The sequence below is a fragment of the Emys orbicularis genome, chromosome 23, assembly GCF_028017835.1.
Source record: "Emys orbicularis isolate rEmyOrb1 chromosome 23, rEmyOrb1.hap1, whole genome shotgun sequence".
In the NCBI taxonomy this organism is placed as follows: Eukaryota; Metazoa; Chordata; order Testudines; family Emydidae; genus Emys; species Emys orbicularis.
Window position 1 is genome coordinate 9,570,558 of NC_088705.1, and position 25,856 is coordinate 9,596,413.

The 25,856-nt window shown below is 45.4% G+C and overlaps 1 protein-coding gene across 1 annotated transcript in view; it reads left to right on the top strand.

Annotated features, from left to right (window-relative positions):
• Positions 1–2,620, top strand: part of LDLRAP1 (low density lipoprotein receptor adaptor protein 1) — a 40,981-nt gene extending 38,361 nt beyond the window's left edge. Inside the window, exon 9 of the mRNA XM_065421702.1 lies at positions 509–2,620. Coding sequence (XP_065277774.1) covers positions 509–653 — 145 coding nt within the window. The 3' untranslated portion in view covers positions 654–2,620. The remainder of the gene's footprint in view (positions 1–508) is intronic.
• The last annotated feature ends 23,236 nt before the right edge of the window (positions 2,621–25,856 follow it).

Here is a 25,856-nt window from a genome sequence, read left to right on the forward strand (position 1 = left end):
CTGAAGAGTAAAATTTTAGAACAGGCTTCTGAGAACCAGGAGTGCTGCTGTGAGCTGTTGGAATGATTGTGGATGGCAGTAAATTATGTCCTGGCTGCTTGCTCAGGTATTCCTGGAATGGTGAAAATTTAGACATTTTCTTTTGGTGAGGCTGCTTTGGTCAGAGCGTTGTTTTAATTGAGATAAGGTCCCTCCTAACAATGCACCAATCAGTGCTAGCTTAGGAGGAAAAAGACAGCATTTTGCCAGGCCTATAATGTAAAGGAAGCCCTCATCGCAAATGTAGACTGTCTTTAAGGTGAAACTCTGATAAGCCAGCAGAGAAGCAGGCATCAAACTTCAGAGAGCTGCAAAGATCAGCTCTTTCTCTCTTTAGGAGCATTTCTTTACAAGCTGTAGGAAGGATGTTGAAGTATGAAGCTGCATACAGCAGCATAGATGTGGGAAGTATAGAGGCTATAAACACCTTCCTTGTGGATAAAGGTGATCTGCTGATCTTTCTTCTCAGACTTGCTCAGTCTAGAACCAACCCTCACGTCCTGGACACTGGCCTGACTGCTCAAGATATCCAGAGTGCGGAAACCCTCTCTCCTGTAGACTGGGACAAAATTGATTCAAATGCGGCAGAGAAAGACGACCTGTTTGGGTTCTGAAGAGCTCCTCCTCCACCGAACAGTTTGCAATAGAGTAACCACTTAAAGTAAAAGGACTGAATGCGAACCCTTCTGGGTGAAGTTCTGGAGGGCTTTCTTGAAGGGTAGGTTTCACCATTCTTACAGATGCTGTTATCACACCAACAACTGCTTAGACCAAAGCTTTAGACATTTAATACATTTTTTTAACCTTGCTTTTTATCTAAACAGCGAGATGCTCTTGAATATATTTATTCAGTAACCGTTACCGTTTACATATATTATGGAAGTTAATTTTGTATAGGATCCAGCAATGTAACGTGTACAGTCTTAGATGGCAATGTACTGATGAAAGAGTATTCAGCAGAGCTTGCTGTCTTCCAAAAATGACTATCCAGCACCAAAGACTCTTTAGCGTGTACATATTTTTCTAGATTCCTGAACATATAATTGCAATTGTAAGCACAACTGTTACTCATCCCTTGCTTTTAAAACAACTCTAGTTCTGCAGTTGTCTTCTTGCATTTCACCTTCTTGATCAACTGGGAGGGAAAGAACTACAACAGCTGATAGCAGTATTAAAATCAGAGGTAACAGGTTTTATTTTCCTTGTGAATGTCTGTGATAAAGCCCCATAGTTGTCAGCCATCAGTAATGGGTTGTCTGACACTTTGCTAGCTTTCAGATTGGAGTTGGCACACTTACTCAGAAGAGTCGGAGCTTTTCACTTTAAAAGCCTGAACTGAAAGTATGGCCCAAAATGTCAAAACAAGCTGGGTGTTCATCTGTAACCTCTCTTCTCACCCAGAAGCTACTGATCCAAAAATCACCGCAATATTGCAGGACTGTATCTCACAACCGACCTCTCACACTTGTAATATTTTTTTCATTATGACTCTAAATCTGAAGACTTCAGTCGCAAAAAGGTTCTCTGGTAACACTTGGCTTTTGATTGTACATTGAAAATTGCAGGTTGGATTGAACCAGTTGCATAATAGGTTAATGCTTAAACACTGGCTGCCTCTTACTGTGTACACCTCTATCTGGTCTCCATACCAATCTCTCTCTAGAGGAGCCACTTAGTAGACTGAGGCAGAATTGGATTAAGTGAAACCAATATTTACCTGGATATTCTTCCAAGAAAAAAAATCCCCTGTATGCTATTTTGATGATTATCCTTCCAAGACTTACACTTCCTGAGAAGCTGAGAGAAAAATGCCACTCCTTAATCTCCTGTACTTCAAGATTTGAAAATAAATAATGGTGATATAAGGATTATGTTAATTAAAAGATTAAATTTAATGAGTGCACGGACACAGTTTGCAGTGTGTGTGGCCTTGTGAGGAATATACTAAACTGTTTTATAGATTTGTAACTCGGTTCTGAAACACTATGTGGGGAATGAATTTGGCTTTTTATAAGTCTCCTAACATTGTACAAAGTAAAAATAAATAAATAAATCTCTCAGGGGAGAGAAAATAATTGTATTAGGAAACAGCTGAATGACTCTTAACTTACAGACGGTGCATTTTATAAAGGGTACTGCGATATGATAAGGGGGAGCTGTAAAGCTGACTCATCATGTCTACTATAAAACCTTGGTGCTCCTTTCTCCTGCAAAAGCAATCTTGCATCTTGTTTGGTCTCATCGGTGGCACGAATCTCTTGCAAATAGAGGAGTTGCACACTAAGTTTTGTATATCTGCTGTATGTCGATGGTATAAACAGCCCCCAGATTAAGCAAAGCTAGCTGTAGGCAAGCACCCTGCTCTCTGATTCATTGGGGGAGTTGTGATATAGATATATAATTTTTTTTCCCCCCCTAAAAGAATTTTTTGTTGCACGAACCATGAGGATTCAGCTATACATTCATCTCCTCTTTTTCTAGAGATCCTTGGAGTATATACTTAGATCTAGTATTCTGCATATATGTACATAGTCTGAAACCCTTTGCTGTAAAAAATATCTGTACTAATAAAAGTTCTACCTTTTTGAGTACCAGTGCTGGACTGCTTTAATGTGCAAACAGGGTGGCAAGAAAAACTAGCTTTTCACTGCTTCTCACATGCAACGCTTACCTTCTCCCTCCCACATCTAATGGACCGTAAATAACCAGAAACTACCAGCATATATAACACTTGTAAAATGCATGCCTTGATCAGTATCTTCATAGGGCCTACTGTGGAGGAGTGATTGCTGGAGTCTTATTGTAATCAGATGGCTAACTCTCTGACAAGCACCTGCTTAAGTGATGTGCTTTGACTCGGCTCCCAGGTAAGAATCATCAGTTCTTTCCCACGCTGTGCTGGGCTTTTGGCAGGCCATGGAGTGGGAGGTGCTTGGGGGAGAGCGGTGGGCAGGGGGCCTCAGGAAGGGCGGAGAGCGGTGGGAGGCCTTGGGGGAGGAGGCAGAGAGGGAGGTGGGGCAAGGCTTCAGGGAAAGGGGCAGAGTGGGGCAGGGCCTCAGGATGGGGATGGCGCACCCACCAGGGAAAAATAAAAGTAAACGCCTGTGTACAACTAGAACAGGAGTACTTGTGGCACCTTAGAGACTAACAAATTTATTTGAGCATAAGCTTTCGTGGGCTACAGCTACTTCTGTACAACTAAATGTACAATTCTTTAAAAATAAATTTTACATGTGGGGATTGTCTAAGTTGCAAGAATTTCTTAGACCCTTCCATGAGAGGCGATAGCTAATTTTTACTGTTGCCTCTTCAAATCTGAATCGAAAAGACGCTTTTCTTAGCTCTGAAGTTTTGTTTATTCTACCCCATTTTTCTGCAAGCTTTGGAGGCAGTCTCCTGGGCTAACATTTAATTACTTAGCTAAAAATCGCCTGTTGAACGGCAAATATAGAAATTCATTTTAGGATGTTGACAAATAGATTTAGTAAACCATGAGCAATGGAATGTTCTCAAAATGTAACCCTGAGCCAGTCTGGTATTGAATGCTGAGTGGGTCGGAGTTTACAAAGATTCCTTTCATCAGTGTCAAACTAACAAAAATTCCATAAGTTCTCTCCCACCCCTCCACTCCCCCAACTATTTAAATTGGCTGTTCCAGTCTAAGGATATGTCTCAAATTATGAATACTAAGTATCCAGTCTGGTCTTTCATGCATAACTGATAAAGGTGCCAAGGAACAAATTGATCTTTCAATTCTGATGTGACCTTTTGAGTGTCTGTGTAGAAATTTTACGAATCCATTTTCCTTCAGCTGTGTAAAACGGTCTCCTTTGCTCTCGTTTTTAGAACCATTTAGGAAGCCGAATGCATTGTGGGGAGAAGTTGTACTTTTTTCCCCCCCTCTCTCCCTAGGGATACGTCTACGCTACCCACCGGATTGGCGGGTAGCAATCAATCTATCGGGGATCGATTTATCGCGTGTAGTGTTGGAACAATTCCTCTCCTCCAACTGATTCTAATTTCCATTTCCTAGAGTATGGGTCCCCCCCCCCCTTCTGTCCTATTCACCCCCTCTTTCACTAGCCCCTGAATAACGTTCTTCCGGCACTTTCATTGCTCTTCCAGATAGATTGCTCTTAATGCATCCTAAGAGGTGGAAGCCCAGAGGAAAGGCCAGCACCATGTGACTGGCCAAGTCTCCAGCCCAGGCTGGGGTGATAGGTGTGGGGAGGGGCATGTACATCTCCCCACACCAGAGCAGGAAAGGAAGGGGTTAATTCCCTGCAAGGAGGCTTTGTCTGCTGATTGGAACAAGAGTTTCCTCCTGGACTCTGCAGGGCAGGTATTTAAAGCAGCAGGGGAGGCAAGCAGGCTGAGGGAGTGTCTGAAGGAAGAGGAATTGTTTTCCTCCTGGCCTGAGGAGGAGTGGAGCCAGGTGCTTGCCAGTGCCAGCCTGACAGCAAAAGGAGGAGAACTCCGGGACCTGCCTGTTTTCTCTCTGCTCCAGCTGCTCTCAGATAAGATTTGACTCCTTATTTTCCTTTCAGGAGTGAAAGGAGCCTGTCAGGGCCTGGGCAGCAGAGAAGCCTGGGGCTAGTTACAGAGAAACAGGTGGGAATCATAAAGGGGCAGTAACCCTTGACACCCTTTTTCACTCCCCACCCCACCCCCAAATAAAATTGCTGATGCTCTATATCGACACTTCACTTTTGTTGGTCAGGAGTGTGTGTGTGGGGGGGAAGTTTTACTGATGAAAAGTGCCAGTGTGGACAACTTGCTGGGGGTGGTTTTATTTTTCCAGCAGGAGAGCTCTCTCCTGCTGGCAAAGAGCAGCTACACGGGACACCTTACAGTGGCACAGTATAGAGACAGCCTGAGTCTGACTTTACAGCCTCCGTCTAGTCCTGCCTAGGGATTGCATGCATGTAGGCCAGCAACGCTTCAGCACAAAGCAAGCTTAGATCAGATCTACAGTGAGCTCCTGCAAGCAGGTTCACGCCAATTTTAGTGGCAAACTGCTATGCTCTATCTATCCTAAGCTGCTGCTGCGAATCATGTGATAAGCCAGCTAGCCCTGTGCACGGTCTTATGCTTGGTGCAGTCTGTTAAGTGTTTCGAGATGAGGGGGCTTGTCTGCAATGAAGATGTGAAAAATTCCTTATCCTTCTTCTTCTTCTACTGCTGAAGTGATCGTTCGTCTTTAAGTGCCTGGTACAGCTGTGCTTCTGAAGTGCTGGGTTTGTCGCTGTGGGCTGGAACTAACTGTACAGAAGGCTTAATGACTTTATGCATCCTGCAGATGTTGGCAGGTATGAACAAGGAAGCTAAGTATAAGTGGATCTTCAATCTCTTGCCGCAGAGCTTCTGTGTAGGTAAAGAAACCTGCAGACAGCCCGAGCTGGACTGTAGGTAGCCAACTTCTTTAGCGGCCAGCATAACCTTGTCTGACTCGGACAAAGTACCCTGTACTTAAGATCTTCTAAATCTATTGTGCTTTGCTATGTCCAGCCCCCTCACAATGTTAAATGAATCCCTTTGAGTAATGGCCAGTCTTTTATGTGTCTGCAAAACTGGCTGACTTAATTTTTTTGCCCTTTTCTTTGAGAATATGTTATATCCATATCCCCATGGGGATGGAATTAAACACCTTGTCCCCAAGCCAAAGGAGCGGGGAGATGGTAGGAGCCTACACGCCAGTTTCTCTATGAATGTGGCTTGCCAACACTACTCATTTCCATTGCCTCTGAGAAATGGGCTCTTGCCAAAAGGCCTCTGGGCTGGCAGAATGTAGATGATGAAACAAGTTTAGCTCAACACTTTTTTTTTTTTTTTTTTTTTTAATTTTTAAGTGTGTGTGGGGGGGTGTGCACAATAGTCTTCCAGTTAAAGCACTGGATGAGGAATTGGCAGGGGGGTGGGAATATTCAAGGTCATCTCCCAGCTCTGCCACAGACTGCGACACCTTTTGAGCAAGTGTATCAAAAGTTGCTGCCTCAACTTCCCATCTATAAAATGGGTCTGATCCAGCCTTTGTCCATTTAGAATGCGAGATCTTGAGGAGAAGGCTTCTTCCCAGGCATATGTACAGTGCCTAACACAAGGGGGCCCCCATCTCATTTAGGGCCCAGTACAACACGAATACCGTGGTATTTCCTGTAAATGAGTCGGGGTGGGGTTCTTTAGTAGGAATCGGCAGTCTGGGCAGTGCCCCCACTTTGGGCTGTATTTGTCAAACTGCTCCTGTGAGAGTGCTCCTCACAAAGGGAGTGTCTCCATAAAGGAATATGAGCAGCTTTATCCAAAGGAGGCACCTCATTGCTAACCGTGTGCAGGGTGTTGTCAAAGAAAGACATGGCCCTCTTCAGAGGGGGGCTGCTTGCCCCTTTCTGAAAATGGGGGGACGGGGCCTTTCAAGGATCACAAATTGGGTAGAATACGAGGCCCTATTGAAAATCTTGGCTGGGGAGTGGGGCGGGGGGTGTGTTTGCAGAGTGGCTCATTCAATATTTTGAGTTGGTCTTGAATAGACACTCGGGTCACATGGTGTTCTGCTCACTGGGTAGATGTGTGAGGCTTACGAATTGGCTTGCTGGTGTGAATACATGTGTCTGAGTCCAACCCAGTGAGAATGTGTCTCTTTAAAAATCTGTTTGGAAGGTGACCACATCAAGCAAATTTAGTCTATTTGCTCAGCTGCTGGATCATTGCCCCTTGTAGCATGAGTTTGATTTGTATCCCTGGCAGCTGGGGTTGGGAGGTGAGTGGGTGCACTGGAGGAGGGGAAGTGTGGGCTGTCCTCGGGGACTTGGGAATTGAGGGGGAGGTGGCTGCTGGAGAGGAGGGGGAGCAATGGAGGAGAGGAGGTGGGGAGATGCTGTTGTTGAAGGCCTCTGAGTGGAAGACAGGTGAAGGAGCTTTATTACCATCACTGTGGGCCATCAAACAGCCTGTAACTCTGTCTACAGTTGGGGATAAGGTTAGTGCTTAAAGTGTGTGGGAGGGTGTCCAAAGGGGTCACAGACCTGACCCGAAAACAACTTTATTCAACCCAGGATGCTCTCAAGTGCTGTCTTGCTAAAGCTGCTGCTCCCAGAATATGATAGGACTGCCCCCCCCACACACCCACTTTTTTTCAGATCACTAAGCACTGAGTAGGGCTATACCTTATTGTCTGTCTAAGAAGCATGGTCTAATGCCTCCGCCACAGAACCATGATGTCTGGGTTCTCTTCCCAGATCTGCCACAACCTCCATTTCCCCATCTGTATAATGGGAGTAATGCCAACTTCACAGAGAAGCCGTGAGAAACAATTCATTGATGTCCGTCAAGTGTTTTGTGATCCTTTGATGGTAGGTGTTACAGACTGGCATAAAGTTGTCTTGTTCATGATCAGAACTTTTAGCATTGCAGATGCTGAGGTCTTAAGCTTTATTTCCCCCCCCCCCCCCCCCCCCCCCCGCTCTACTCTCTGGAGTGCTGAAAGCTAGAGTGAATTTGTAAATTCACGATATGGGTGAGAGAGCTGTGGGCTATGGTGATCTGATCCAGACCATATGTTTTTAAAAACTACAAATGAAAAGAGCAACATTTAATCTGAGCTCCTGAGAGGTGTATTTTCTTTATAGCTAGCCCTGGAGTGCCTGGAACATAGCTGCCATTCAAGGTGTTTTGGGGGGAGGAGGGGTGTGTGCTCTTTTTTACTCTGTGAAACAAGCTCAGGGAGGAAATGACCTAACTCGTAAAGCAATGTGTGTGCTTTGTGACGGGGTGTGGGGTAATGTAGGAGGTGGGGGACTTGGGTTGAGTCCTGATCTTTTCTGCTGTTACATTCCAGCTTTGCGTGACTAAGGTCTGTAACAATAGTAAGCTGCCAGACCCCACGGATAGGCTCTCGCTTCTTGGAGCCAGTGGGAACTGAACTGGAAAAAAAATGCTTTGCAAAGGCTATGCTTGCTGAAAGATTCCTACCTGGATCAGAGAAAGGGGGAGTCCCACGAGAAACTAACCATGGGTCAGTAAGCAACTGCTGACGTGACATTTTTTCCAAGAGTGTGTCGTCTTTTGAATGCCATCCAAACTCCAGCACTTAACAGCATGAGAAGGTATTGCAGGAAGAGACCCTAGGAAAAAAAACCGCATTAGCAATCTGCTTTTCCAAAGCTTCCCTTGGCAGGTGACTGTGGAGCTGCACATGTTCTAGAGAGATAGTTAAAGGCTTCTTCCCCTCCTGGCTTCAGCTGCAGGAGGGAAAATCCCCTGTGTGTTAAGTCCATACAGAACTGTATGTGCCCTCCACTCTCAATAAAAGCAGCTGAGCATCTCCCTGTGAGTGTTTCCATCTTAGAAATGATCGGGAATTTACGTATGTTTTTCCCCTACGAAATTTTTTGCCGTAAGATTTTTTTTTTTTTTTTTCGGTTAGTCCAAATTTGGGGTGGGGGGAGGATGTCTTTTTAGCAACCAAAAACTTAAAAAACAAACCAAAAAAACCCCACCTTGAGTACTTTTGACAACCAAAGCTTTATTTTTGATGAAATTCCCAAGGGGTTGCATGTGGAGGTTTTTTTGTTTTTTTTTTTCTATTGAGGGGAAAAATTTCAACTGGCTCTCCTCCACCTGCCTGTGTTCTTTCTGGCTCCAATTCGTCTTTCATTTTTGCCAGTGTAACTGAGCTGCATTTCCATCAAACTCTAGTCACAGTAGCATCTCCTACGTGCTAGATGTCTTTCAAATACTCAAGCATCCCTGCTCCAAAGAGCTGTCAGTCTTGGAATAAACAGATACAGGGCAGTTAGCGGAAGGAGAACAGCCAACTCGACAAGTCAGTCTGATTCACTGTAAACCAGGTGGCAGAAGGAAGGTGTGACTGGGCATATCAGACTGAGGCCCCCTGCTGGAGGCCTCGTGGCCTTTGCCACACCCTGCCCCAAAAATGGGCAGTGGGACACAGCCAATCAGGGCCCAGCAGCCTAGTATAAGAAGAGCTGCAGGGCAGAAGGAGTTCAGTTCCTAGCTGGAGATGTAGGAACCTGAATGGCGTGGGGCTGGCTGATGGAGGTGCAGAACCTTGGACAGGGAAAGTGGCCCAGGGGATTAGAGAAGCAGTGTGATGTAGTTAAAGGGATGCAGCAGATAGCTGATATCTACAGGGTCCCTGGGCTGGGACCCGGAGTAGTGGGCAGGCCCAGGTCCCCCCCATTAGCCACTGGGGGAGCAAGTGGCCTGGACCTTGAGGCGCCCCAGAGAGGGAACTGAACTATAGTGGCCCAGCTGCAGAGCTGTAGCCAGAAAGCCCAAAAGGGCGAAAACTTGTCACCAGGGAGGAGCCCTGGGGCGCTGCTCTGTCCCAGAGCAGGGACAAACAGTTTGCAGGCACACGCATTCGGCCAAGGGGGGCGCTCACGAGAGATGAATGCGCCCCGTTACAGAAGGTCTTAAATGTGGACAGGGTAAGAACCTTGGGAATTCTGTTCTAGTCAGGTTCTTGCCGTGCCCTCATCGCTGTAATGTTTGAGCACCTTCCCATTGTTCGTTATGCAACATGACTAACATCTGCCCCGTGTGGCTTGTTCTGGGGAGAGGAGATGAAACAGAAGAATTGTATGGGAAGTTTAGCCTTTTTTGGACAGGATGATTTTATTTTATTTATTTTATTTTTTGAAGGGAGGTTGTCTGTCTTTAGAAGGAAGGTAGAATTGTGCCTTGCAGTTGAATTGGAAGGTGGGAATGAGCTTCATGAGGTCATACCACGCCCAGGGGATCACATGGAGGTGATCGGGGACAAGGCTAGGAAATCAATGACGTTGTGGGGGTGCAAATGAGAACTGGCCTCTTGCTTCCTATCGCAAATCAGCCACGTGTTTGGAGGTCCTTCTGGTAGTATCCTGACACCTGATTTTCTTCCCTGTTTATCAGAAGTAAGTAGATGTGACTTATGACAGGAGGCTCTTTCTTTAATATTGCATTACTTTATTTATTTAGCACCTCTCCTCCAATGCTCTGGGGAAGGGTAATGGAAAACAGCAATAACCCCCCCCTTCTCCCTCACAAAATACCCCCACCGTTCTAAAAGGAAACCAGTCTGCTGGTCATTGGAGTGAGGATGAAATATTAGGCTTGCAAAAGGAAGAGAGGTTGTCCAACTATTAAAAGCTGTAGGAAGAGGAAGCCTTGTGAGAGACAACTTTGTGAATAGAACAGGAGTACTCTTAAGAGTTGGTAAGACAACTCCCACCTTTTCATGCTCTTTGTATGTGTGTATATATATCTCCTCAATATATGTTCCATTCTATGCATCCGAAGAAGTGGGCTGTAGCCCACGAAAGCTTAGGCTCAAATAAATGTTAGTCTCTAAGGTGCCACAAGTACTCCTGTTCTTTTTGTGGATACAGACTAACACGGCTGCTACTCTGAAACTTTGTGAATGAAGCCCAAAGAGGGAGCTAGAAGGTACCTGGTAACAATAGCGGGAATGGACATGCCTGCCCCAGGGAACAAATGCACAGGTAGAAAGGAATCGGCATCTCTGTGCTGCTTTAATTAAATTCTCCCCTCCCCCCACCTTTGAGAACATTTTCCACAGGACTCTAGTAACACACAATGGTCTCCTAAAGAAGAACCAAAGAAAAGGGACTGTTATCGTACCAGCATCGGGGGGGAAGTGAGCTAAAGCTGGAATACTTGCTTGTACTCTCTAGCCCTAATTCTCCTCTCTATCGCCAGTATACAGTGAGAGCAGCTCCACAGACAATGGTGTTACATTAGTGTGGGTGGAGAAGTGGGGCCTCTGTTCTTACACAGATTCTCTCTGCAGTCAAGGTGAGTTTTCATGGAGTAAATAGAGCAAGGGTCTCTGGCTTTGTCCCGCTGACTCTTCTCCCCACTGCATGTATCCTGCCTTCCCCAGTCTCCTAAAAGTTTGGAGACTTGAAACCAGTTTTATAAACTGAGGCTTCTTTGCTAATTCAGATTCAAGTTCTATGGTGAATACCAAAATTGGTGGGAAGGTGCACTCTGTTCTACCCAGAGGGGTACTAATCTTTATGGCGCAAGTAATTATGATAGCAGGTTCTCCAGTAAGAATCTGTAGGAGACTAACGAGATCTGCTTGCTCCTTTCACTGAGCAGAAGGGGGGAGCTAGGGTGACAGCCTAGGAAAAGGACTTTCCTAACTGACCAGGTGGAGCATTCTGGGCAAGAATAGCTGCCTGCTTCACGGAGAGAGGCTTGGGAAAGAAGAAATGGAATCCAGCTGGGTTATCTACCCTGTGTCTGGTCAACTGCACCCTCAGGGCAACACTTTCAGAAGTAGCTATTTGACTTTTGGGGAGCCCAACTTCAGACCTCATGCCTGATTTCTGCCCCTTATTCAGTATGGTGTATTTAAAATTGTATGCCATCACTTTAAACTTGCATCTGAAGAAGTGAGGTTCTTACCCACGAAAGCTTATGCTCCCAATACTTCTGTTAGTCTTAAAGGTGCCACAGGACCCTCTGTTGCTTTAAACTTTAGGGTGTTTCCCCCCCCCCCTCCCCCCCTTGATCCAGCTTGAAGGCTAGGGGGCTGTGTAGGGAAGCATGCGATCTGGGCCTAGCAGCAGTCTGTGGAGGGTCAGCAGAGAATAAGATGGGGTGAGTTGTGCATTAGGGAGCAGCCTGTTTTGCCTCTCCCTGTTTTGAAGTTCTAGCATGTTACCATTCTGAATTCTAGGAGATAAAGTAACATCAGCTTGCGACCTTCCAGCAGGATTAGTTTAGGGTGTTTTTTAAACGTCTATTTGTGTAGCCTGTGAACATAGCACCCCCAATGAGCCTCCAACACTCAACATTCCTGAAAGTCAAGCTCTAGGTGTCTCCAGTTGGGTACCCAAGATTAGAGGCCACATTTGAAAACTTGACCTTTTTTGGCCCTTTATAACCTTAGGCCTTTTAAGGGAAAGCATAGTCGCTTAAAGGAAACATCCCTGGAGCAGGAGCGAGGTAGAATGTTTGAAGTCTCTTTGTACAAAAACTAGTAGCTGCGGTGGGATTTTTTTTTTTTAAAGCCTAAACTCTTCCCCTTGCCTTCAGTGAGAGAAGAGTTAGGCTGATGCTGAGTACTTCTGAAAATCCCATGCTTGCTATCTTGCTCTTTCTTTAACTTTTTTTTAATTCTTTTCTCCTCTTCTTCTACCCCTGCTCATGCCAACCACACACACATTTATGGGAGTGTTATTAAGGTTTGGACCAAAGGCATTCTACACACTCTAAGAATCATAAGCTGGTCAAGCTGCTACTGTGAACATGTAGGACAGAAAGGCGCAGCTTACTGAGAACTGCAGTGAAGCCAAAATTGCAGATACGGGGGTGGAAGGGGGAGGACACGTGGAGCTCTTCTGCAGTGTATTAAATAGAGCACCATTTACAGCCTCTGGAAGATGGAAGCAGAGACTTGCGTTCTGTTCGGGTTCTTATGCCTTACGCGTCGCCACAGTATTTGAGTGCCTGTTGGGAAAGCTCTTGGAGTTTCATGTGGCATAAGCTAGCGTCTGTAAGACCCAATGTGCATGTTTCATGTCAAATCGGTGACTGCTCTATTTTCAGGAAGAAAACTTGTTCCTTTCCCCTCCTCTTCCCCCCCGTGGGTAAAAGTAAGTTTAGGCTAATTATAATTAACTTGGTGTGACTGCATCAGAATCTTGGGGGTTGTTTCCCTCCTCCACCGAAGGAGGAAAGAGATCCGCAAAGATCCCAGGCTCAGAAACCTCAACCTGAGGAAGTGCTGGTGTAACACATGCTTGCTAACACTTGTAATGTATCACTTCTCTGGCTGTTCTCCACTCCTTGTGGAAGAAAAATGATGATCAAGGATCTGAGTCAAATTCCATAAGCTCATTGGAAAGATTCCTATTGACTGTAGTGGGCTTTGGCTCAAGCTAGCTGGAGAGCCTGTGTACGGGGTATCACCAGCTGTAGCTTAGCTATGCTTGGCAGGTACCTTGCATTCAGGTGCAGAAGCAGGTTTCCTGGCCAAACTCTTCTAACAAGGCACCCACCCAAAAGCCTGAACCGCAGCAACTCTTTGCAGCTTTAACCCCCATCCCTCTTTCCTCACAGGGGGACCAGATCAAGGAAGGCAAAGCACTAGCTAGCTAGTGCTGCCTTGACAAGTCTGAGTGTGTCTTCAGCAAATGTCGCTTCACCTCCCGGGAAGATGTGTTAGTTGAGAGAGAGGAAGGTGAAGTGCTACATGTACCTGGCCTTAGTGACAGGACTGACCAGCCATTTCAGCCAGCTTGTTACTATGTTATAGGGTTTAAAAAATATATAAAAATGTTTCTTCTAAACAGTGACTGAGGAACTGGCAGGTGCTGTCCAAGAAATTGTCTCTTGTGTCCTTCAAATTAGAATGTAGAGGGCAGTGTTTTTCCCCTCCCAAAACTCTTGACATCTGAGCCCCCTTCTCTGAGGTAGTAAAAGGCCTAATCTATGGTCCAATTGTTCACTTCCTCTACTTTTAGGCTGTCCCGTAGGGTGATTGCGTTCAGTGTTTTAAAGTTAGTGTTGGCATCTGACCACACCCCTGGAAATGGATGGATCACTTTATGCCTCTCAGATATTGTTTCAGGCATTCTGCATGTTCTGGCAGATATCTCTGCGTTGGTTAGACTGGGGTCACGTTTGCAAGATTTTCTTTGCAAGGAGAACCGCTAGAGCCTCATGCTTCTGATGAAAGTTGAGACTGTGAAGAACACTTGAGAGGCCAGTTTGCACCTCCCCAGCTTGGCCTTTGCCCCCTTCTCCTCTTCGGGAAGTGATGGGTTTTCCTAAAGAGATAACACTGCAACTCAGTGGCAACTGGTTTTACAATGCTAGCTGCAGACGGAGTTTCTGACTTTGGCTGGCCATGGTCACATCCATTGTAAATCCACTTCCGGCAATGACCTCTCTTCCCACTAGTGATTATGCTGCTTTCCAAAAAGTAATTCCAGCTACACTTCTGTACCTCCCTGTCCCCAGCTGAATCCTGCAATGACAGTCCCACACTTGCTGCCCATTGGGGACTAGGTTTAAATACACCCTCTCCTCCTCTTGCCCCTTTTAGGGGCATGAATTTTCATCTGACATCTGAGAGTTAGGGCTTTGGCTTCCTGATTACATGCCCATTTGTACGAGCTTTAGGTCTAATTAATGTAATAAAATGTGTGAACGTATTAAATCTCTTCAGCCCAGGCAATTTTATCACTGTCACAGCACGAGTAAAACTGACAGTAACAAATAAAGCTGTTATGTCTCTGGCTTTTTTTATTATTTTTAATGTGCTAGCTTTTTTGTTACTGGAAATTTAAATTATAATGGAATGTGTCACTTTTCTAAAAAATGTACCCATAGCAACAGGAATATCTAAATTATTTCAGGTTGATCACTTCCCTACAGGAGTGGCATCACATGCTTTTCAGAAACAGTCCCATAGGTGTGGGGTTTTAATAGCTTTTTCCTTTTTGCAAACAACTGTATATACAGAGTTTTCTCAAGCAGTATGCTGCCTTTAGAAAAACCTACACGTAACTGCCCCCATGCTTTGTTGGCCAGAGTGCAAGATCATGCCTGAAAAATCTCAATCGTCACTGGTGAAGTGTAACCCTTACTTGTGCAAGTAAACCCCTATAGGTTACCCTAGTGTAAAGCTGGAATAACTCCCTTGAAGCCAGTGAATTTACACTGATGTAACTGAGATTAGAGTCTGGCTTGCTATCTCCACTGGGATTTTTAAGATCTTGGGGAACAGTTTATTGCCTGACTAGGGACTTGAACCCTGGACCCTCAGATTAAAAGTCTGATGCTTTACCAACTGAGCTAGTCAATAGGAGTCAGGATATTGAGCTTGTACACAGAGCTGAGGGAATTATTTTTTTCCAATTTGGGGGCACCCACATGGGAATGAGAAAAATCCAGATTTAAGGCAAAGTGAAACCAATTAAAAAAATATCAAATAATAATAAAAAAAACCCCTCAATGTTTTGTTCTGAATTGGCCAAGACATTTTGGGTCAAGTCAATGATTTTTTTTTTTTTTAATTGTTTCATTCAGCTATTTTCAGGTGTCTTTTCCCCACTTTGCCAAATTTGAAAACAAAACATGGCTTTGAAACAAAAGGTCAAAATAAAACATTCTGGCATTTAAAAAAAAATTTTTTGGCTGAAACTAGTAGTTGAGTTTGACCAAAATTCACAAATAGGGTTGGAGCCCTGAATTTTTTTTTTTTTTTTTTTTTGGTGGCAAAATTTCTGCTGAGTATTTCTGATTCTATCTTTAGGGGCAATATAAGAAGCAATCTTTTTATTTCTTTTTTTTTAAAAGTTCTGTGAGACGACATCCTCAGAAACCAACTTCAGTGGATGCTGTCATTTTGAAATCTGATCGGTTTAAAAAAAAAATTCATGGTCTAGTCTTGGACATTGGATCTGTCTCTCAGTCTCCCTGCCAATTTTTGTGCTGTTACAATCAATTTCATATTCTCTAAAAATGTTTTTCTCTCTCCTCCTCACTGTAAAAAAATAACACCCTACAAAAACCAAAGTGCTGTTAAATGTCTGACATAAAGACACTGGAGGAAAAAAGGGGGACATGTTTTTCTCTGATCTCTTTCGCTTGTAAGGACTCATAAGTGCCACCTGTTTTACTAGTAGGTTGGAAATGTTCCAACACAAAGGGATGATTTTTCAAAAATAGTTGATAGTGTCCCTTTTAAACACATTCAGTTACTGTATTGTAACTGAAATGACAGTAATAAAGGATTTATAGGCACGGTTAGATAGTTTAGGTTAAGAAAGCCGGTTTAATAAATATATACCTCTACCTCGATATAACGCTGTCCTCGGGAGCCAAAAAATCTTACCGCGTTATAGGTGAAACCACGTTATATCGAACTTGCTTTGATCCGCTGGAGTGCGCAGCCCCGCCCCCCCCCGAGCGCTGCTTTACCGCGTTATATCCAAATTCGTGTTATATCGGGTCACATTATATTGAGGTAGAGGTGTACATGCACATAGTAAGGAGACCTTAAACCAAACCTATAGCATGTTTAATACCAGAGGTTTCTGCTTGTGTCCGTTGGGTTCTTGTATCTTCCCCACTGTTGTGAAGTGTGCATTACACTAACTGTCTACTGCATTCTACTTCTACCCCACGATGGCTGCATTTCAGAGGTGATGTTTGTACTGACTAGAGTTTGCAAATTGCTAGGGAATGAGTGGTGCTTTATAAATATTACTTATGGCTCAAGTCTTGCAGAACAAAATCTGGTTCAGGGAAAAGTGACTGTTGTTCAGCAAGGTCAACACAAAACAGGATCTTCAAAATACAAGAGAAGTGTGATTTTTTGGGTAAAGGTTTGAGTAATTATTGCAGCAATAGACGAGTGTGGCCAAGGCACTTAAGGTTTCAAGGATGCCTTTCATGGATGAAGCTTTCAGTTTTAGAGTGTGGTTATAGTCTATGATGTCTATACAAATGCTGTATTGGGAACGATGTGTATTCTAGGTCAGTGATTTTTCTGATCAAACTTGTTCAGTTTGCAACTAAAAAGAAACAAAGTCATGTGGGAGGGTGATTGACAAGAAAGAAGCGTGTGAACACCACACAAATCTGTCAGACCTGCAGATCAGGCTGGGATCTGTAAATCTCTGTTTCCTTGGTGGCTCACCTAACATCACCGTTTAATAAAGATTCTAAAACGGGGACTTATAATTGTTTTGAAGATGCATGAGCCACAAAATCCAGCTCATTCTCTCTTGGTTTTATTAACTCTACAGGCTTATATTGCATATAAAATAGCTTTAAAAAGTAAGCACATGGAATAGTAAACACTGGGAGCAGATACTGAAGTGATACAAGCCATGATATGCAAGTAGTCGTTATCCCCCCTCTTACAATCAGTCTTAAATGTAGCGTATATTACACATTTTTGTTAAGGTGTCCCTCTTTTGACTAAGAGCCACACCTTCCTATGAGATCCAGCCACTCGGATAATTAATAAATAAGTCCAGTAGCTACTGTGCCATCTCTACATGTGGTAGTTTCTCTGTCCCTTAAGCTGAATGTCCTGGGATCTTTGCTGTGGTGCCTTGCTGCACCGACTCAAAGCTCGGGGTGGAAACCTCACTCCTGTGGGCCGGGGTGCAGCACCACAGCTGCTGTATCCCCACTCCTTTGCTACGGCAACTCCCGCGCACTCACACAAGAGTGCTACTTGCCCTCTACCATACACGGGCAATCAGTGTCGCCAAACAGCGGAAAATGTCATTACAGAGTGGAATCAAGGGTGGGAAAGAGAATCTAACACACTCAGGAAAGTCAGGCATCCATTCCTGCACCTGCCTCCTTGTCCGCTTGAACTTAGATCCTGGATAAGGCTCAACAGGCTACTCGGGTGCATCCAGGTTTGCTGCAATCCTGCACCGGCTTGGCCTGGCTTCTTCCAGTGCCCATCCTGACAGCTGGGGGGCTGACTACAACCTTGGCCTCCCTCAATGCAGAGGGCATCCTCTGGTTATGGAGCTTGGCTACCGAGCTCCGATGTCTGCATACGAGAGAGCTTCTGTACCTGTGATTTGCTTCTTTAAGAGAGTTTGATTTAATCTTTTAAAAATGCCGTTTGTTTATTGAATGAGTAGATTGTAGGAACAGTCTGATGCTGCCATGAGCATGATGCTCGTAACACAAAGCAGCAATGCTCTACAGCCATTTAAGCCAAGAAGTGAAGGACAAAGGCAGTGTAAATAAGCAGAATATGATTATCTGCATTTGACTAGGGGTAGAGGTAAACCCTCTATTCAAAGGCAGTGTGGTCTAGTGGACCGAGCACAGGACTGGGACATAGAAGGTCTGGGTTCTAATTCTGGCTTTGCCATAGGGTGACCAGACAGCAAGTGTGAAAAATCAGGACGGGGGTGGGGGGGTAATAGGAACCAATATAAGAAAAAGACCCAAAAATCAGGACGGTCCCTATAAACTCGGGACATCTGGTCACCCTACTTTGCCACTAGCTCACTGTGCAATGTTGGACAAGTCACTTCCCTGCTCTGTGCCCCCATTTGTAAAATAGGGATGAGACTGACATCCTTTGTAAAGTGTTTTTAAATATCAATAAGAGCTAGGCATCATTTAATTATGAATACTAGTATTATTACTACTGGGACAGAGCTGGGAAACTCCATGCCATCTTTAGTAGGTTTTGCATCTGAGCCAAGAGGCAACTTCGATGGTGCAGTGTCCTCTAGCAATGCAGTGAGCCAGCAGCTCAGTACTAACGCTGGGGAAGAATGACGTGTATTGAATCGCTTGCTGCTTCAAGGTCTCCCACCTAAATATTGACCTCCGTTTCTGTAGCTTAGCTTGCACAGGATCACGGTACAAACTCTTTTAAGTGCCCTGGCTGAATAATGCCACGCAAGTCGATATGATGATGATTACAAGGGAAGCGAGAGTAATCTGGTTGAGATCGTGGGATTAAAAAGGAGGCTCAAAGAAATCTACCCAGTTACATGTGTTTCCAGTTCTCCTTAGACATCTTGCACAAGGAAGTGCAGTGTTGCTGGGCTCAAAATCAGGTGGTTTTAATCCCGTACCTGCCACGGAAGCAGCAGATGATTGAGGCAGCTGTAAACAAGTTAGGAGTATTACTTACTCACAGCAAAAGCCAGAGTAAGAAACATATGTTTTCCATCTGGCTAGCCAACGGCCTGGGGAAAATCTAGATGCCTATTGCATGATGCTGGTGACTGCAGCAATCATGTGAGCTTCCTTAATGCAGACCCAGAGCATCATAAAATTGCCTAAATCCTACCTCTGTCTGTGTTTTGCCATCAGTGCTGCACGGTTATACGAGACATCTGGGAAAGGGTTAATCTGTATAATCATCGGCCTCCACAACCAGCTGTGATCGGCAACAAGAACTTGCTCTGACTATGTAATCGTAATTTGTTACTCTCCTTAGAGCGGGCAGGGGTGGAGTCCTGGACCTCTTCTTCCACTAAAATTTTTCCTTCTACAGCTTGCTCCTGCAGTTTTAATTAAGTGCAGTTGAGTCAATCTCTTGCAAGTGATTTTTATGAACTCACTTTCAGACTCTTATTCCAAGTACCATTATTGCATCATGGCATTTGGGGAGCTGATAGATGTGGTGAGAGTCCTGGGAGCATCTTGATTTCAAGCACCATGAACAAAGTCAAAGTCACACCTACCTTGCGGCTTCTAATAAATGCTGCTTCACAATTGGAATCTGAATATTGAACTAGTATGATGCCACTTGCCTTATGCTTTACCTGTAGGTCTAGAACTCTTGGGAGTTGTTAAAATAATAATGCAGCTGTAACGGTAGTTTATGGCTTTGAAATGAGAATAGATTTTTAAGGCCAGAAGGGAACCTAAGTGCACAGCACAGAGAACCTCCCCAACAATTTGTGCATCAAGCCCATAGCTTCTGTTTGAGCTACAGAAGATCTTTTAGAAAAATGCCCAGGCTTGACTTAAAATCTTCTCTTGAAGGAGAATCCACCACATCCTGAAGCCAAATGCTCTGTGCCTGTGGCAAACTGTGCCTAGTCTCACAAGGTTTGAGGTTCAAAGCTGGGTACAGGTCCAGTTCCATGAGCAGGAAGTAGGATGGATTCTCCACACACTAGAATTATAGGAGATTTTCTCTTTACCCATAAGCCTACATTCTGCATGCAACCAGCCATTTGCACCAGTGTGCTTCCTTCTACTGCTGTCTCTACTCTCAGCAATGCCTGTCTGAGCACTGGAGTTCTTCTTTGGTCTCTCAAAACTTCTGATTCCAGAACTGGAGTCACTTTATGGGCTGAAAAGGCAGAAGTCTTAGGTAGGGGGAGGAGATTTATAAAGCGCATGGTTGGCATTCCTTACCTACCTTTACAGGGCATTCAAGACGGACCAAAATTTGCCTTTGGCGAGTACATGCTGGGACTTGCAGCTTTCTAAAGGGCTCTTCCAATCTACGTTTTGAGAGGCTACTGGATGCTGCTACTTAGGCCACGTCTACGCTACAAAGTTAAGTCAACTTCATGTAAGTCGACATCGAGCTTCAGTTTTTAAGCAAGTTGATCTTGCATGTCCACACTATGCTCATTGTGTCGTGTGGTGCATCCTCACTAGCCAGGGCTTGCATCGATGCACGGAGCACTGCACTCTGGGTAGCTATCCCACAGTGCACGTAGCCGAGTGGAATTTTGGATTGGGCTTGCAATGCCTTATGGGACCAAAACATTGGCGCGGGTGGTTATAGGAACATGGTGTTAGCCTCCCATAATGCACTTACCTCCCTCCTGTCCTCCCTCCCTGAAATCAACAGCAAACAAACCAAGCCTTTTTTGCACCTCTTTTCAAAAGCCTGGGTTATCCATGTGGATGCCATAGCATGATAAGCATGGACTCCGCTCAGCTGTACACTGTTGTTGTGATCATTACAAACACCTCGCACCTTATCCTGCAGTATTTACACCACCGATACAGGAGCCGCTACACCGAACAATGTGATGCCACGCAAGCAGCCCTGCTGGAAGACATAGAGCGAAGCAGTTCGCAGTTGCTGGTGACAATCATGCATCATCTTGACATGGTTAAGCACCGTTTCTGGGCCCGGGAAACGAGCACTGACTGGTGGGACTGCATCGTTACGCAGCTATGGGATGACGAGCGGTGGCTGAAGAACTTTCAAATGCGTAAGGCCACTTTCTAGGAACTGTGTGACGAGCTTTCCCCAGCCCTGAAGTGCAGCAATACTAAAATGAGAGCTGCTCTGACGGTGGAGAAGTGAGTGGCGATAGCTCTGTGGAAGCTTGCAGCGCCAGACAATTTGGAGTGGGTAAATCTACCGTGGGATCTGTTGTGATCCAAGTTTGCAGGGCCATCAACAGACTTCTGCTAAGAAGGATAGTGACTCTGGGCAATGTGCAGGACATCGTGGATGGTTTTGCCACGATGGGGTTCCCTAACTGCGGAGGGGCAATAGACGGAACACATATCCCTATCTTGGCACCAGACCACCTTGCCAAAGAGTACATAAACTGAAAGGGGTACTTCTCAATGGTGTTGCAAGTACTGGTGGATCACAGGGGCCATTTCACCGACATCAACATGGGGTAGTCGGGAAAGGTGCATGACGCGCACATCTTTAGGAACTCTGGTTTGTTCAGAAAGCTGCAAGAAGGGACTTTCTTTCCAGACTGCAAAATAACCATTGGTAATGTTGAAATGCCAATTGTGATCCTGGTAGACCCAGCCTACCCCTTGCACCCATCGCTCAAGAAGCCTGTACACGGGCAGTCTGGACAGCAGTAAGGAGCAGTTCAACCATAGGCCGAGCAAGTGCAGAATGGTGGTGGAATGTGCCTTTGGACATTTAAAGGTTGCTGGCGTTGTTTGCTTACTAGGTTAGACCTCAGTGAAAGCAATATCGCCATTGTTATTGCTGCCTGCTGTGTGCTCCATAGTATCTGTGAAACAAAGGGGGGAAAGTTTCTGCCGGGGTGGGGGATTGAGGCAGATTGCCTGGCAGACAGTTTTGAGCAGCCAGATACCAGGGCAATAAGAAGAGCACATCGAGGAGCTCTGCGTCTCCATGAGGCTTTGAAAACCAGTTTCAGCAATTAGGCAGAGTAATGTGACGTTTATCTGTGTTGTTCCTTACCAAACTGTCCCCTCCAGTGCATTTTCTCCCCATAAACGCCACCCCCACCAACCACTGTGTGTTGAATGAATAAAGAGCCTTTTCTCCTCAGTCCGTTAAGTTTTATTGTGCACACAAACACACAGAGACAGCAAAGAAAAGTAACAGGGGGTAGCCGTGTTAGTCTGTATCTACAAAAACAACAAGGAGTCTGGTGGCACCTTAAAGACTAACAGATTTATTTGCATCTGAAGAAGTGAGGTTTTTACCCACGAAAGCTTATGCCCAAATAAATCTGTTAGTCTTTAAGGTGCCACCAGACTCCTTGTTGTTTTTCAAAGAAAAGTAAGATAACCTGGGGCAAAAGGGCTGATAAGAGTGGGGCGGGGTAGAAACAAGGAAAGCTTGCTTGCAGATGCACTGCAATAACAATCAAAGGTGTGGGAATGGGTGCCTTCTGGTCTTTGTACCCTCCCCAGGTGTTGAGTGCAAGGGATACCAAACTCCCCCTCCCCACACCTCATAGGACGTTTTGGGGAGGAGCATGTAGAACCGGGCGATGATGGCAGCAGGTTCAGCATTGTCTGATGAGGGATTCTAGCATACAGCTGCCTTTCTTGAACCTCAACCAGATGCCTCCACATGTCTGATTGCTCCTTCATAATCCGCAGCATCTCTTCCTGCGTGGTTCGCTCTTGTTCCCTGCGTGCTCTCTTGTCCTCCCTGTCCATATCCAGGTTCTCGGACAGTGTATTCTTCCATACCCCAGCACAGCCAGCCTGGGCCAGGGCAGAGCACTGGAAGGAAACTGCAGGAGGAGGAGGCCTGGCCTGGGGGCAGAGCATGGGCAGGGCCATGCTAGGCTGTTTGAGGAGGCACAGCCTCCCCCTGCCTATGATACCCGCTGCCCAAGTGCTAAGGTTTGATTGGAAATGTGTACTCAACAGAGGAGCTTTTCCCCAGCATCACACTCCGCCACCAACTGGTCCTGTGAAGGGATGGGCTCCAGGGTTGGAAACAGTTCTTGGCTGTCAGGGAGAATGGATCCTCCGCTTGCCTGCCTCACGTTCTCCTCCTCCTCCTCCTCCTCTTCCTCATCAACAATGTCCTCCTCGTTGTTGCTCGAGGTCACCTGGGGCTCCTGGGACTACCCACAGAGCGTTTTGGAACAGTGATGGGGTCGCCACCGAGAATCGCATGCGGTGCCTCATAAAAGCGTCATGTCTGTGGGGCAGAACCAGAATGACTATTCGCCTCCCTTGTCTTCTGGTACGCTTGCCGAAGCGCCTTTATTTTCACGCGGCACTGCTGTGTGTCCCTGCTGTAGCCCTTCTCTCCCATCATGCTCCACACAATCCTGGCATAAATGTCAGCGTTTCTTCTGCTGGATCGGAGCTCTGCCAGCACAGACTTTTCTCTCCACACAGCAGTAAGATCCACCATCTCCTGTGTACTCCACGCTGGAGCGTGTTTGTGGCCTTGAGTCTCCATGATCAGCTATGCTGGCGATAGGGTGACCAGACAGCAAGTGTGAAAAATCGGGACGGGGGTGGGGGGTAATAGGTGCCTATATATAAGACAAAGCCCCAAATATCAGGACTGTCCCTATAAAATTGGGACATCTGGTCACCCTAGCTGGCGAGCACTCCAAGCTGATCAAACAGGAAGTGAACATTCAAAAGTCCCCGGGGCTTTAACAGGGGAGCGGCTGTTTCCTATGTACCTGGCTGACGTGCATTGGAGTTGTAAGTGCTCTCCAGAGCGATCACAGCGGAGCACTGTGGGAATCCTCCTGGAGGCCAATTCGTTCAAATTACACAATGCAGTGTCTACACTATCCCCATGTTGACCCGTGGATGTCGAATCAAGCGCTACACCTCTCGTGGAGGTGGACTACAGAAGTCGACTTTACAGGCCACTTAGGTCGGCGGAAGGGACTCGGTAGTGTAGACACACACATTATTAGAACATCTTAACGTGGCGTATGTCGACCTAAGTTTGTAGTGTATACTAGGCCTTAGAGTCTGCAGGTGCAGATGCTGCTTACCACTGGTGTAGGTTGTTGAAAGGGCAGCAGTGGACAGCCAAACTGTGAGCTCCTTTACCACGTGTGCTGAATATCGATAGTGTGCAGTCTACCTACACTCAGTCACTGTATTCCACAACCCTTGAGGGTTATCATGGATGCTGGAGCTCATGTCAAAGTGATAGCTGGAAAAACCATTTGACAAACTGACGCAGACACAAAGCAACAACCTTCCAAGATCGAAGTAGGTGAGGTTGCTTTTCCTCTACTAACAGGCAATAAAATGATCAACTACACCCTGCTCTCAGTGCTAACTAACCCCTATGAAGAGGCCTAAAGTGCAAGGATTCAAGGATTAACACATGAGCATCATTAACACATGCTGGGTTAAATTCACACCTGATGTAACATTAAATCAATGGAGTTACACCAGAGGTGAATCTGGCCCAATATAACCAGTGTTTCCTTTCTATTAAAGCATCCCAAGTGAACATCAGCTGTTTTATGTATCTCTGAATCCAAGGAGGCATAAATCCAAGGAGGGATATTAATGACACCAAGCATCTGAGGAACTGATTACAACCAGCTTTATCAGGAATCTATCAATCTATAACAGGACACTATGCAGCCAGGTATGCACAGCGTGTTTTGTGTCCTGGCTGGAACTCCCTTGATTTTTAAAGAAACCCAGGGAGGATAATACATTGCAGCTTTTTCTCTTTTTTTTTTTTTTCTTAGCTAGACTGAATCGAACTCTCATTGTGCATGGGGCCTACTCAGTTTTGATTATAATTCTATGTTTGTAATCTGCTTTAGTTCAGGTTTTCTGTTTTACAGCCTGGCAATCTAGCCGAAGCCTCTTTTTAATCAGTGTGCAGCATGCATGAATGATGCAGCCCAGTAGATGACTATTTTTAAAAATGTGTTTTAATACACATCAGTTTTAAGCATAGACATATTAGCGTGTCTTCTCAATTGCCTGGCCACTAGTTCTGGCTGTAATATATATAGAATATAAAATCCCCATCCTTATACAGTTTTATTCGGGTTCTAACAAGGGAATTGAGTATCAGAGGGGTAGCCGTGTTAGTTTGGATCTGTAAAAAGCAACAGAGGGTCCTGTGGCACCTTTAAGACTAACAGATGTATTGGAGCATAAGCTTTCATGGGTGAATGCACACTTCGTCAGACGCATGGGAATTGTTTGGACTAAGCAGGGATCTTTGTAATCCCCCCCCCCCCCCCCCCCGCTGCATCATTCTGTTTATAAACTTTGGGTGGGGATGGGAAAGGGAAATGTCCTATGAAATTTAATTGGTTACATCTGTCAAGCTATGCACGCTTTTTGCATTCCATGGGACCTTTTATGTCCTGGGTGTGATGTTGCAGCTGGAGATTCCTGCTAGGGAAAAGGGTTTTACTGTTTTCTAGCGCCTTTCTTTTGAGGATCTTTTAAGCACTACGTATTAGCCCCATTTCACAGAGCAGTTAAATGATGGACTCAAGGTCATGTATCGAGTCAGTGGCAGCTTTGGGGATAGAACCCTAAACACCTGACTCCAGTCGCCAGCTCTAACCATTCGTACACACCATGTATAGGAATTGGGGCGTATCCCATTAAAAATAGCATGTAAACCCTGTAGTGGCACTCTGTCTTTGTTGAGAACTTTTCCAGAGCAGGCGTGTGTGTAAGTAGCGAGACTCTGTGTATTATGTCTAGTTAATAAGCACAGTTATTTAACCCCACAGTGTAAAAAGCAAACAACACAACACTGCATATGGATGTGTAACAACAGTGGATTAAGAGTAACTGGAGCCTGGAACGATGCATCAACGCTTTGCCCAGCCCCCACTCCAATACGCTCTTCCTCCAGCCCACTACTCCTCCTCAGCCAGCCCTGCCAAAGGCTCTTCTTCCTTCCTCAATGGACTCCTTGAGCTTCTGCCTACTAGTACCTTGTGAATAGGATCCTGCAGCACATTCTGTTCTCAGGTTTCAGAGTAGCAGCCGTGTTCGGCTGTATCCACAAAAAGAACAGGAGTACTTGTGGCACCTTAGAGACTAACACATTTATTTGAGCCTAAGCTTTCGTGGGTTACAGCCCACTCCATCGGATGCATGTT